General features: G+C 40.1%; 2 protein-coding genes across 2 annotated transcripts in view; one reads left to right on the forward strand and one right to left on the reverse strand.

Moving 5' to 3' along the window:
• Positions 1-6,320, forward strand: part of NimC1 (Nimrod C1) — a 10,109-nt gene extending 3,789 nt beyond the window's left edge. The window contains exons 2-3 of the mRNA XM_017609619.1: positions 2,953-4,831; positions 6,143-6,320. Of these exons, the coding sequence (XP_017465108.1) occupies positions 2,953-4,831; positions 6,143-6,183 (1,920 nt within the window). The 3' untranslated portion in view covers positions 6,184-6,320. The remainder of the gene's footprint in view (positions 1-2,952; positions 4,832-6,142) is intronic.
• Positions 6,321-13,187: 6,867 nt separating this feature from the next.
• NimB5 (Nimrod B5) overlaps positions 13,188-14,942 on the reverse strand; it is a 4,486-nt gene continuing 2,731 nt past the window's right edge. Inside the window, exons 2-3 of the mRNA XM_017609628.1 lie at positions 13,506-14,051; positions 13,188-13,442 (exon numbers count right to left, since the gene is read on the reverse strand). Coding sequence (XP_017465117.1) covers positions 13,346-13,442; positions 13,506-14,051 — 643 coding nt within the window. The 3' untranslated portion in view covers positions 13,188-13,345. The remainder of the gene's footprint in view (positions 13,443-13,505; positions 14,052-14,942) is intronic.

Genomic DNA, 14,942 nt, shown 5'->3' on the forward strand with positions numbered 1-14,942 from the left:
GATCACATATATGTATCTCGCTAACCGTTCTAGCAATTTGTACCAAGCTCGGTATGGTTATTGTGCTTGCCACATAAAAGCAAACCTTTGCAAATTGATTGAAATCGGACTAAAATAACGGCCGCTTCTCATATAACGGTAAATTTCAGAAATGCTTGAAACTTCAATATTTCGAAATTGAAGGACGCTAATTTACTCAAAATTGATACACCCCGGCTTACCATCTAGCGGAAGGTTTCGGAAAGGTGAAAAAACATATTTAATACTTGCGCCGGGTATTTAATGTTCGGCTCCGCCCGAACTTAGACTTTCTTACTTGTTTTCTTTCGTTTTTTTAACGAGGAGCCATTTTCTGACATACTAACTGCGAATTAGCACACTAAAGGCCGTGCCAGATAACACTTTGTGGCTTTGTGTGACATTTAAAACTTTGCCAGCAGGGCGCACTGAACGCCAAGGAAACAATTTTGCTTCGCGCTTGGTGCTTTTGCTTTGTGAAGTTACAAACATTTCATTTTATCTGTCAAAGCGAATCTGTCACGCAAAGCGAAGTAAACGTTTTATCCGGCATCAACTTGACGATAGACTTCGACATCTGCACTATGTTGACACAGATGGAACGAAACGAAATGCCAAACAAAAAATTCTCAAATGTTTCTCAACCCGGTCTTAAGTTCATAAACACTGCTGGAGAAAATATTTATTTTCAAATTATAAATGAAAACAAAGCGCGCGTTAAGCGCCTATCATGTAAACGAGTCTTAGAAAAGGACGCTGCTAGAAAACTGTGTTCTAACTTATGTCAGTCAGAGTGTTTGCTAAGTCTGTCATAGCCTCCTTGCAGCACAAGGGCATTATTTAGGATTTCAAATATTTTTAGTTTTATCAGAGACCGTAACGGTTATAATCTTTTTAACAAAAGTCATAATTTAACCGTTCAAATAAGATTTCTATATTTGCGATACTATTTAACCGTTATTTTGTGATTTTTATTTTTCGATCAAGAATAATCGTCATTTTTGAATTAAATTTTTTTCGATTAATTTTTGCTCGTTGTTTATATTTATTTTTTCGACCATATTGTAACGGTATTTTCAGATTTAATTTTTTAGATCATTAACGATTTTAATCGGTCATAAAAACTCAGTCTCCATTTTAACAGTTAAAAATTGTCGAAGAAATTACGATCAGCAAATAACGACTAAATTTGACCGCAAAAATACAAATCATAATTTAACTATTATTCTTGATGGACAAAATAAAAATCAAAAAAAGAACTACTTTGAAATGAGCTGAAAATAAACATCTTGATATTTATCGGTTATCTCTCCCTCGGTCTCTGAGTTTTATATTCTTTCTAAACTCTACCACGTTCCATAGTATGAAGGAAAGTCGATATACTTTGTACGCGGCAATCTCGAAAACTACTAAACGGATTTTGACGAGTTTTTCTCTACATTGAATAGGGTTGCCACCTGTTAATAAAAATACTATATTCAATCATAATAAGCGTAGGCATCAGTTCTGCACCATCACTGTCAAACGAAAAAACTTAGACTCTACATGTGCAATAATGTTATATTTTTCTGAGTAGGGTTGCCACCTATTAAAATTATAAAAGATTATCGCCGTTCGTGGGATTACAAAATGAGATACAAAATGAAAGGGCGTAGCCTTCGCATGCACAAAAGCTTAAATGTTTTGAATTGGGTTGCCACCTATTTGAAAATTACTATCTTCTATACGTAGTAAAAAGGAAAGTCGAGTTATTTTGACCACGCTAATCTCAAAAACTATTGAACGGATTTACACGAGATTTTTTAACTATAAACTGTATTAATAGGAATATTATCTTTAGTACTTTAAATTCCTATAGCGTTGCCACCTGTCTAAAAATTTATTAGGTCCGCACTGTTCGTTGGATTACAAGAAATGAGGGGTCAAATAAAAGGACTCGGCTTTAAAATGTTCAATAATATATTACTTCTTGAGTAGGGTTGCCACTTTTTAAAAGTTATAAGATCTTCAACGTTTGTTGGACGAAAAACTGAGGTACCAAGTAAAAGGACATGATCTCTGCATCTGCAATGAGTTTTTATTTTTTTGTTTGAGTGGGGTTGCCTCCTATTTAAAAATTATGTATGTATAATACGCGAGGGCATTTTTTGTAAATGACATTAGATTTGCACAGTTCATTCAATTTAAAATTTCCGATTTCCAGTAAGGTTTCATTCTTCGAAGAGGGTTGCAACCTGTGCGAAAATTAAAAAATTTGGGCTGTTCCTTAGATTTCAGAAATGAGGTGTCTAACGAAAAGGCTTTGCCTCCAGATGCGTAATTATACATTACTTTTTTTTAGTAGGGTTGCAACCTGTTTAGTTGTGAATCGCATCTTATTTAATATCTAACACATGCGGCGCGTGGCGAAGCCTCACGCATACGAGGTCTGCTAGTTTTCAATAAATGTTTATTAAGTTTATAAGGAAATAGCGCAGGAGTTAAAGTACACCGTCAAATAGAACGGCAATTTTTGTCTTCATCCAGCCCCATATGTATATTTCATTGTCGGTATTTTTCGGTTGACGCTCGCCATTTGAAGAATTTTTAATGACAAAAATATTGTCTGTTACTTATTTTATTCAAGAACGAAACAAAATGAATAAAAAAGCAACCCTGTAAACGGGAAGCAAATTTGAAATAGCCTGGACTCATCATTGATTTTAGACAATTTTTTATTTATTTTTTGTTGAAGCTTTGGTTAATTTGTTACCATATAAACAAGTGGTCGAACACACTAACTTACGTAATTTTGTATGGAAAATCGGTTTATTTACGAGATTTACGCGGTTACGAGGCATTTGCGCTTTTCCATGAATACCCATATTATGTTCCTTATCAAAAAAAAAAAATATGCAAAAATATTTGTTATATATTTCAGTTAATTTCTTACAGTACTACTCAACAACCGAGATATTTTGGGTTTGTTGCCCTGGCTACATCGAAAGAGACTCCGTCTGCGAGCGGATTTGCACACCTAGCTGTCCCGCCAACAGTCGCTGCTCCGGACCGCAGCGTTGCAGTTGTAACTTCGGTTACAGCTCGACGACATCCGATCCTGATAAAATTGTTTGCAAGCCGAAATGTCCGGCCGGCTGCCCGGCGAACAGCACCTGTACAAGCCCCTTCGAATGCACGTGCGACCGGGGCTACGAAGAACATGTCGACGGCAGTTGCCAACCGGTTTGCACAGCTCCCTGTCCACAACGTGCCAGCTGTGCAGCGCCAGAGACATGTCGATGCGCTGAAGGCTACAAACTAACCGTCGATGGGCAAGAATGTGTGCCGGAGTGCAAAAATGGCTGCCCCTTGAATATGTACTGTCAAGCGCCAGATCAATGCGCTTGCCGCACTGGCTATGTTCTAAAAACAAACCCTACGGAAAGCGCAGAGCAGACCACCGGCGTAGCCACGGATGAGTGCGTGCCCGTTTGCAGTGAGGGTTGTCCGGCGCATAGCCACTGTATGGCACCGGACGTCTGTCGCTGTGAAGAAGGCTATACAATGCACACGCCAGAGGAGGAGGAGGCCGAAGACACAACGACCAACAATAGTATGTGTGTGTCCGTATGTGCAGAGCACTGTCCGCTTTATGCCAGTTGCATGCGGCCAAATCAATGCGAATGCGCATCCGGTTATCTAATGGTTCACTTGCCGCAGCATCATCCATATTGTCAAGCGCAATGTACGCAAAATTGCAGCCTCAATGGAAAGTGTGTGGCGCCAAATGTATGCCAGTGCTTCGACGGCTATGAGCACGTCAATAGCACAACTACCAAAGCAAACGCTCTCGAGCCCTATTGTCAGCCGAAATGTGCCAACGGCTGTCCGCATGGCATCTGCTTCGCGCCAGAAGTTTGTGTCTGCCAACCGGGTTACCTGATGGGCGCGCAGGGTATTTGCGAACCAGTCTGCAGCAAAGGGTGTCAACACGGACGCTGCATCGAACCGGAAATCTGTACCTGCGATGAAGGTTATCGGCTGTCCGCGCATGACTACAACAAGTGCGAGCCAATCTGTCTGAACGCTTGCATCAACGCAGACTGCGCTGCGCCGGATATTTGCTTGTGTCGCGAGGGTTATGTGCCGCATGAAAACGCAACTCAAGCGCATATTTGTAAGCCTGAGTGTAACCATGGCTGTGAGCATGGCATTTGCGTGGCACCGGGCCAATGCGCTTGTGAACATGGTTTTGAGTTAAACACAAGTGGGGAGATGACAAAGTGTGTACCAATTTCCACGACTGGTATGACAACGGAAGCTGCTACAGATACGACAGAAACAACGGCAGACATTTACAAGACAACCATGGCTAAAGCTGCAACTGCATTGATAATCTCTTCGACTGCTTACAACGATGCCTGGTTCACCAAAGGTATAATTGCTGAGTCGCTAACAACGGTCGATGAAAAGCAGATTGCAGAAGCTCTAATGCCAAAAGGCGACTTGGAAGTATGTAAGGACAGCTGTTATTGTTGGTTGGAGGAGACCGTACAACAGATGTGTTTTGAAATCGGTCCTGTAGATAGTGAGAAATGCATTGCTGAGCAATATTTGCATTGCAATGAGATAGATAAGCGGATAATATACAGCAGCCCTGCGGCAACGAGAAGTTATATATGCGGATATAATAGGACTACATCCAGACGCTTTAAAAATGCAAGCAACGAAGGACAATTATGGATTCTTATCGGCGGTGTTATCATTATTGTTTTAATGCTAATTGCCATCGTTTACTTATGTGTGCGCATTTATCAAACGCGACATGAAACGGGTGAGTGGACTGAGAGTTTCTTATAAATGTTGGGTATAGAGATGTAGTATGGGTTGGGCGCTGGAAAAAAGGACGCATTTAAATATATTTGAGTTGTTGTGGTAAAGATATATTACAAGTTTATTGAAGAGTCGGTTGAGTTAGATTTTATACGATTGAGGTGGCCACCTCTTCCAGAAGAGTGAAGAGAATGTTCATGGCGCCTCCTCACCAAGTTCAGGTCCGCTAAGCTTTCGAGGACGCAAATAAAATACACGGTTAAATTGATCTTTAGACACATTTATCTTATTATTCGTCCTTTGATCTGAAAATCTAATCAACTCGTTATAGACCAAAGAGTATTACAACTCCCGTCCGAAGCCGCGGACGAACTAGTAAGGTGGGGCTCCGCACTGAATGTGTCCGACGCGGTGAACATGGAGGCCTCGCTCAGGGAGATCAAAACAAAAATATCCAAAATGTATCACTAGACGGCCAAGAAGAGGGGGACCCGTATAGGATCGTGTAATATTATCCAGTATTCCAGTATCCCTGTATGACGTTCTAAAATTTATTAAAGCGGCCAGATGGCTGTAGGTGTCTCAAACTGTGGAATCAAAATGGCAAACTTGCTTTGGGTCATAATCAGGTAGAATGGGGATGTCACTTAATAGGAGTTTACTGAATTCATCTCATCCCTTTATATATCTACGCTAAATGGATTGGAATTTGGATTTTTATCCTGCACGCCTTTTTAGTCACTCCTTTATGCAAATATGCGTTGCGTCGAGTACTGATCAGTCATGGATCATCTGATATTCAACACAATTTGGTGGCAAAATTTGTTGTTGCTGTAATTGATCGCGGCATTTCAAAGACGGTTGCTGGAAGAACATTTAGTAAGGCTTCCAAAGCCTACTTTCGAAAGGAAGTTACAACCATCGAGAGGAGCTTGGGGGATGACTCTTCCTATTTTGCTCTTGCATACACTATACAGAAACTTATTTTCATAGTTATTGAACGATAAATGAGTGATTGAGCAAAGCCTCTTTAAGGTTCCACGGAACGACCCAAATTCAGGCCTAGAGGACTGTCACTCCAGCACCAATCCCCAGGAGATTTTTTGGGGAATTTGTTGCTACTACAACAATAACAACAATATATTCAAGGCATACAGGCCGTCTAAAATGTATATCTTATAGATAAATAAGATTAAATCTTACTCTGAAAATTTGGCAGGAATTCTTAGATTAGAAAATTTTATGTTTACAAAATAAAACTATGCTAAAATTATATTAAAGATCTTTTAAAAATCGTTTCCTTTCTTTTCAGGTGCACACGATATTCCTATCAGTCTACTTATGAAATTTTAGTCAATTAACCTTAACCCTACACCATACAAATATTTTCTAGGAATGTGGAAAATCTCATTTATGATTGATGTATTTATGGCATAAATTTTATACAATGTCGGATATGAAGCAATAAACAGTATTTTTATTAAAAATATTATAAATGAATGCCTGTAAAATATTTCAATTTTAATAGATGAGGAAAAGTGATCCACAAAAAAGGGAAATTAAAGAAAATTAAATTTTGATGGCAGACGATTGTTGAAATAAAACTTTTATTTAGCTTAAGTTGATGTACATATGTATGTACCCAACGGGGCCATAAGTGCTCCATTAGTTCTATTGGAGCGCTCCCTTGCTGCTCCCAAAGAAACCCTAGGTGAGCGCTTCAACTAAAGCATTTAAAAAGCAATGCATGCAAATTTTAATTTTTATATTATATTTTTCTTTTAATAAAAGAGTAGTGTACTTAGAAACATGATTTTTTTCTTTTCTATGTGGTATACATACGAAAATACATACATACATACGTACATACGTACATACATTTTTGTACATAAATTAGCTTTTGTTTTCAAAAGAAAATATTTTATGTAACTACTCAAAATGATATTTATTTCTGAGCATTGTTGGAAATTTTAAAATTTTATTTTTTTACTTTGCTTTTGTACTGCTCCGTACTTGCTCCTTTCGGGAGCAGCTAACTTTCAGTCCCGTTGGGTATATGTATATATAAAAATATGGCCAGTCGGTAAACTTTGAAAGAAGCGACCTTATATGAGAACAAACGGTTCGGGAACGTTTCCGTAAAGAACATCATGTAAGCAAAACTCTTGGGAACGTTCTCAAGAACAACATAATGAGAACGAAACTTTCGGAAACATTTCCAATGAGAACAAAATGAGTACGAAAGTATCGATAACATTTTAAAGGAGGATCAAATAAGAACAAAGGTCTGGGGAATGTTCTTCGAGAGCATACAAAGTTTTAGAAACTTAACATTAAGAATGAGAGAGGCATCTGCGTGTTGGGATGAAAAATCATTTCAGTGGGAACCACGATTGCTAATTCTCATCCAGCGGAAGTCTGTATCCTCTCAAATTCCAGGTCGTTGATTAGTAGGGTGAACTATCCATTTATGGAAAAAAATTTCATTTTCTGTGGCAGAAAAGTTCGTGTCTTAAGTCTTTCGTTGACTTAATTTGCATAATTATCTTTCAGTTCTTTTTGGATTAATTTTAATATTTAAGCAAATAAAAGCTATGTGAATAATTTTGGTCTAGCTTCCATTCTTCGCGAATAGTTCAGAGAAGACTTTTCTCCGTTTCATTCTTTGTCAGAAAGTTCCTGGGACTTTAGTTCCCAAATTGATATTCGAGAGAAAGCTTCTCAAACTTTTGTTCTCGTTTACCTCTTTTCCAAAACGTTCCCGAGACCTTTTTCTATTTTCCTCTATTATAAATGTTCCCGAAAGTATTGTTCGCATTTGGTTCTCTTTGAAAACATTCTGCAGGGTTTTGTTTTAATATAATTCCAATTGAGAAAGTTCTCGACACTTTTGTTCTCATTTAGGTTTTGGTTTTGAAGCGTTCTTTGGAACAGAACTACGAGAACGACATTTAGTATCGATCATATCTTTTGTTCTCGGTCCCTGATCAAAATATCTTCCAAAACAGCTTTCAAAGATGAGCTCTTATAGAAAAAGTGTTTCCTGAAATAATTTACTTAGAAGCGCTCGTAATTTTACCGTCTGGGTATGTACTCAGAAATTTTCGTTCTATCCCAAGATGGGGTTGGAAAAATCGAAATTGATCTGCCTTGTAGCAGTTTGAGACGACTTTTAAACTGGCTTCATTACAGAAAGACTTAAGACAATACAAACTTAGTAAAAAGAGAAAGTAAAAGACAAGCATATTTCCACTGTGGATTTAAAACCGGGCAGATTTATGTACACATGGAAGAATTTGAAGTTTCGGGGCTCTAGGTCGTTAATGTAAATAAAGTTGGCATATAGTAACATAAGTAATATAGTATAAAGTTGGAGTGCGAGGTTGGTGTAGGGATTTTCATTAAGCAACTCAATCTGAGGTCATCCATTCACTTACCAGACCATGGAAGTGGAAGTCGTTGCAAATAAGGTAAGACTCGGAGCTGCACTAAGTGCGTAAATACCACGCGAACGGCATGGGCCGCCTCGCTCTATATGATTAGGCAGATCTAGAATACCTACAACTGACTTAATGTTAGGCTCTTAACAGAAATAGAAATAGGCAGAAATAAGGAAAAGAACTACAAACCCACACCAGTCGATGCCGAAAGGGTTGTGATACCTTTCCACTTTTTCTGTCGCAGCTGAGAACATCCCGCTTGAAAGGAGTAAGTGCGTGATTTTCATGAAAGTCATATAAAACCGATTTTGTATAAGCGCTTGCTTATTTACAGCGAAATAACTGCCCATAAATATTTATTCATATTGACCCCTAACCGCCAAAAAGATGTAAGCCACAGTTCTTTTTTTTTAAATTTTTATTTTTCATGCAGAAATACTCCTAGAGCATATAGATGCATTTCTGCACCAAAAAGATAATTTTGGTTACGAGGGTAAAAATTTCGCTTACCTCTTTTGGTGGCTTGGCCACGATATCTTTATTTAATTTTTGTATTTTTTACAGTGGCTAAATTTTACACACATATTTAATAGCCATCCCTACAAATATGCAAGATTTTACAGGCATTCGAGATCAAAAGGCAAGTTCACTGTTAGGACCGTCGCTGTAAATGTTAATGCTATGTAAAGTTAACATTCCACCGAATGATATTGCAATATCATAAAGTATATTGATATGTAAGTTTCTTTTGGGCAAGCTCAATATATGTACCAAGTCAAACTCTTTGCAACATTCAATGGATTTTCATAATAAAAATATTCATCTTGATTTATTTTCAGTATTAATCTAGATGATAAGTGTTGAAAACAGAATGAAGACATCGATGGTCATCTGCCGTAACGACACAGCCATATTACAAACTCTGTTTAATAATGGCGATCGGGATCGTGTCAAGAATTACTGAGATCTCTCGCTACTTGACGCTATATATAAAATCTTTACCGGCCTCCTAATTATTCCCATTCACGCTGAGGTTGACTTTAAAAATATTATTAACGAGTTTCAAGCGGGCTTCCTGAACTTGCATATGAATAAAAGTCTAATGCGGTTTTTGTAAATATCTTAAAGCAAGAGGTAAGTTTGGGTTGCCTTCTAAGCTCGCTGTTGTTTACATTGTACCTTAATAACTTGGATGACCACAGGTGGTTGTTGTTGTAGCGGCTCATTCAATGTACTCAGGTAGGAGTTTAACCTGCTGCAGTAGCCAGAGCGGAGTTGGGCTATTGGGCTACATAACTCGAGACTGACTCCCTGTGAATGCCGTTCAGGGCCAGTCGGTAAGCTGACGGGTCCAGAGGTTGCTTGATGAACCTGTTGTGGAGGTGATGTTCTGGCGACATCAGGAGGCATCCTGTCGCTGTTCTGAGTACGGTGTTCTGTACAGTCTGTAGCTTCATCCACTGCGTCCTACTAGTCCCCGGCGACCACACTGGCACTGCGTAGTTTAAAACCGGTCGGCCTATTGCCTTGTATGTTGCCAGCAACGTTTCTTTGTCTTTGCCCCAAGTACTGCCGGCTAGCGACTTGAGGACCTTGTTGCGGCTCTGTACTTTGTTGACAATAGCGGTTGCGTGCGCAGAGGAGTATTTTGGGGTTATTCACCGTCGGAATTGGTGTGTCATCGACGTGAATTTCCAGCGGTAGCCTGACCTACTTCGTCCAGGTTGTGAACAGGGTCGCAGATGATTTCGTAGGGGGGAGGGCTAGACACTTTGCAGTGAAGAAGTGAGAAAGTTTGGAGAGATACCCGTTTATTTTCGAACACAGGTCATCAATTCCATTCCCAGTCGCCATGATCGAGCAATCGCCGGCGTAAGAGACAATCGAGACTCCCTCTGGTGGTTGAGGGAGCTTTGAAATGTTTAAGTTATACAGTAGCGAGGAAAGGACACCACCGTGTGGAACCCCCTGTTTTAGTTTTCTAAGTTTACTCGATTTGTCTCTAAACAATGCCGACGAGTGTCGACCACTCAGATAATTTGCCGACCACCGTTTGAGCCTCTGTGGGAGAGAGGAAGCCACTATATCTTCTAGTAGCATGGAATGGCAGACGGTGTCAAACGCCTTTGACAAGTCCAACGCTACTAGAATCGTTCTCTCACAGGGACGGTTTCGGTTAAGGCCACGAGTTATCTGAGTGTTTATGGCGTTAAATGTTGTTGTACTATGCACTTTACGGAAACCATGCTGATGCTTCGCTGAGGTCAAGTGGTTTGTGAAATACGTGAGTAGCAAGGCCTCGAGTGTCTTCGCTACCGGGGAAAGGAGTGTTATCGGACGATAAGAATCTTCTATGCTCGCAGGTTTCCCCGGTTTGAGCAGTGAGACCACTCTCCCCACCTTCCAGATGTCTGGGATGATGAGAGTGGCCATACGCAGGACCCCAATTTTTCAGCATCAGCATGCATATTCCGTCGCGATCCATGGCTTTGGAGGCTTTCGCCTTACCGATGGCCACCTGAACTTCACCTCACGTGAAAGCGAGGGGGGCACAGGTTGTTGGCAGTTTTTGCAGCCTTCTGGTCTCACTCGACGCTTGGCTTTGTCCACCGGAGGATGCAGAATGAACTGCCGGCTAAAATAGCTCGCGCATCTCTCCGGGTGCGACGAAGCATGGTCGCCGAAAGAAATGTCGACTCTGTCATCGAGCTTCGTCGGCTTGGACAGTAACCTCACGGTTGACCAACGCTTACTCCGCGTAACCTTTCCAATCAGCTTTAGAGAAGTTGATATAGGTCCGGTATTTAGCGGAGGCAAAGTCGGTTGGTTTATTTATCGAGATGACTATGGGTAGATGGTCTTATGGCTAAAGTCAGCATAGGTCGCCATGTTATGCTGTTTATCAGACCAGCGCTGAGTATGGTGATGTCTTGCGAGCTGCTGCAGTTAGCCATAATCCTGGTGGGTGCGTCGTCGTTCATTGTGCAGAATGTCGAATCGTCTACCTGCTCAGCCAAGTCTATTCCCCTACGATCGTTTGACAGGCTTGAGTGCCTAAGATCGTGGTGCTCATTAAAGTCACCTACTACCATACGGTTTTCACCCCTGAGGAGCGCACCTATATCAGGGTGATATCCTGCCGGGCAGCAGGTGACAGGAGGTATTCCCACGACAGCCGGTTCTACGTACCGGAATAACTCGGGTTTTACCCGACCAAGGGCCGTTGTTTCAGCGATCTAACCTCGTTTAGGTCGGCGAAATATCTCAGAAGTTGCTCGTCCATGGGGTTACATTCGCTACCTATTCTTCTACTCAGGGCTGGCATCGAGTCAAACCCAGGGCCAGATATCTACACCTGCTGTGTATGCCAGAAACGACTACACCACAACTCCACCTCAGTCAAGTGTAATGCCTGCGAGGGGTGGAGTCACCTTAGAGTCTGCTCAGGACTACGGTCACATCGGCAGTGGACCACGTCGTACGTGGCCCCCTGCTGCTCAAACAGAGCAGCCTCCACGGCTAACCTCAGTCCACCTGAGCAGCCTCACACAGTCACCACAGCACAACAACATAATAACCACAGGTGGTCTGCAGGTCTGCCAGTCGGCGTGACAGTCGCGGATAAGCCGGTAAAACTGCTAATGTACGCGGACGACTTCGTATTGCTTGCTGAGTCTCCGGAGGTACTACAATAGATTATTGATGCAATGTGTGATTATAGTAGGCGATGTTGTCTAGAAGTCAATTTGGCGAAATCAAATATCTTGGTTTTTAGGAAAAGTAGTAGCGCCCCCTCCGAATGGAGTTGGAAGTACGACAATAAGCCCATGGATATCGTAAATGATTACAAGTACCTCGAACTCCTATTAAATTATAAGTTGTCCTATAAAAACATTTCAAGCAGCGACTTAAAGAGTCCCAAAGAATAACACTTAGAAAAAGAAAGGAAAGGTGAATAGGTACATATGTAGTTTAAGAAAAGGACAAAGGAAAAAGTGAAAAGAAAAACAAAAAGAAATTATTTATCGATTATTTAACGATTTCGTTATCGATATTTTTATAGATTTTCTAATCGATCTATGTAATGACAAAATAAATATGTAACGTAAGTTTCACCTTTCCAGTGTGATTCAGACGCACTTACTTTTTTTATATCAAATAAATAAAACAATATTCGATGCGGTTTCAAGATCGATAATGTTTTGCCGTGTAAAAGTTTAGGGCATTATAATATATGACAGCATAGAGAAACTTGAGCGAACAGTTGACTGAGCTTAGCCCCGAATCTCTAAGGCTATACAAACCGCTATTGTTAGAAAAAAACGCTAAGAATGATTTTGCGTTGTTTTATGAAAACGCCCTAAACTTTGCAAAATATGGCTAAATATAAGTCTTCGTGATTTCTCAGGTGTAAACTATTTCAACGACAAGTTTTCGGCGCATAATACGAGTCTAATCGTTCGTGAAAGAAGGGGGCTTTTAAACTTCAATGCGAGTTCCTTTAAGAGAGTCGACTCTATTTCATGTTCCGTTTGCAACTTCGGCGCTGAAGAAAATACGTGAAGCATTCGAAATTTTTTGGAGAACTGTATTTGGATCTGGCTGAGGTTGTGTGCCTTTTGAACGGCGAAGACTTTTTAGCACTATATCATATATCTCTTTGAGTGCCTTAAGTATAGAGAGATCTTAATGAACGAGCTTTCATAACATTTTCACGTGTGTGTAATTAGTATATATTATTATAATTTGCCTTACTTCTATACCGACTAGCGACATTCACCTCTTTTAGTCGCATGTTCTCATTATTTCACAAGCACGTCACTATTGATAATCCTCTTGCTATAACTGTATCATCTCCGAAACAAAGAATATATCCAATAAGCTATTCGCTTTGCTTCCAAGAAAAACTACCGCCTATTTTCGGTGTAAAGAAGACGTTTTTTTTGTCAAATCTCTTAAATAAATATACTAAACAAATGTATATATAGCTATCACATTAAAACTATGATAAGTATACATCCCCATATACTGCAAAGTGTATTTAAATCTACAAACATAGGCCAGAAAAACTAAAACTAATTTGGCACACATTGCGTCGAGCGTTCATGATATGTGAAACCAGGATTGCAGATACACCGATTAATGCTATAACAAATGCCATTATCACATTTTCTGCAAACAAAGAAAAAAGATATATAAATTTCCACATAAATTACAAAACTCTCAAAAACTCACTGATAACACTCCCGCTGACACACGCCCTCCTTCAGCTCATAGCCAGGCGCACAGTAACATTCGTTGGGCTCGCGACACTCGCCGCCCTCCCCGCAGTCCGGATCGCATACCGGCTGGCAGCCTTCATCAGTTAGTTGATATCCTTTCGCGCAGCCACACACCTCGGGTTCAGTACAATTGTGCCGCGGATTCATGCCACAACCGCTACTGCAAATGGGTCGACAAAATTTACGCGTCTCATCCAATTTGTAGCCGGGATCACATTGACAGGTGCCATCGAGAAAGCAGCGACCATTGAGACAACCCAGCGGGCAAGTGAATACACAATCGCCATTATCATTGGCCACAAAATTGTCGAAGCATTCACATTCGTTGGGCGCAACACAGTGACCGTTGCGACAATTGTCACAAACTGGCTTGCAGATAGTATTGCCACGCCAACGCATTGGTGCATAGCCAGCGCAGCACACTTGTATTTTTTGTTGTTGATTGCGTTGATCTTGTTGGATGCGTTGCGCGTAGGGGTACTTGTCAACCACCTCGGTGCTGTCGGAGTAAATTAATGTTAGCATTCCAGAGATATGTATGGGACATAATTTGGTCCGTAAGAGGATACTTAAAACTTTTCGCACAGTGTGAAAAATATACAAACGAGGTAGTCAATATTGAAAACAAAGGAAAGAGACTCGAAAAAGCTTGAATTCGGACGTAGTTTTGACGAAAGCTGACATTAATTTTTAGTTTACGAAGGTAAAAGATTTATTAAAATAAATGTACCCCATATTTCAATAAAATTATTTTTTTACGAATTTTTTAATAAATATCAAAACCTTTTACATCAATGCATCAGACCAAAGACATTTTAGAGAGCTTTAATGAAATAAGATAGTAAAAAGTCTTTCGTAAGACAAATGAAAGACAGATGGCAAGATAGTTCGAAAGACTTTTAACATTCTAGTACAAAAGTCTTAGTAAAAAAGCTCTCTTAATCATTATATTCAGCTCGCGCCACTCCTACAGTCGCAACAATCCTTGGCCACGAACAGGCGTGCCAATCGAGAGACTCGAGTGAGAGTACTGGCGCAGCAGAGCTTTTTTTTAAACTATGTTGTTTTTATACCCGAGCGCACTTGTGCACAAGGGTATTATAACTTTGTTCACATAACGGTTGTTTGTAACAGGCAAAACGAATCGAGATAGATATAGACAAATGTATACATAAATGATCAGAATGAAAAGAGAAATCGATTAAGCGGTCTCGCTAACCGTTCTAGCAATTTGTACCAAGCTCGGTATGGTTATTGTGCTTGCCACATAAAAGCAAACCGTTGAAAATTGTTGAAATCGGACTAAAATTGAGGCCGCTTTTCATATAAGAAATGCTTGAAATTTCAATATTTCGAAATTTAAGGACGTAATTTACTTAAAATGTATACA

This window comes from Rhagoletis zephyria, unplaced genomic scaffold (assembly GCF_001687245.7).
Source record: "Rhagoletis zephyria isolate East Lansing unplaced genomic scaffold, Rhagoletis_zephyria_1.1 Rzeph_scaffold_00239, whole genome shotgun sequence".
Classification (NCBI taxonomy): domain Eukaryota; kingdom Metazoa; phylum Arthropoda; class Insecta; order Diptera; family Tephritidae; genus Rhagoletis; species Rhagoletis zephyria.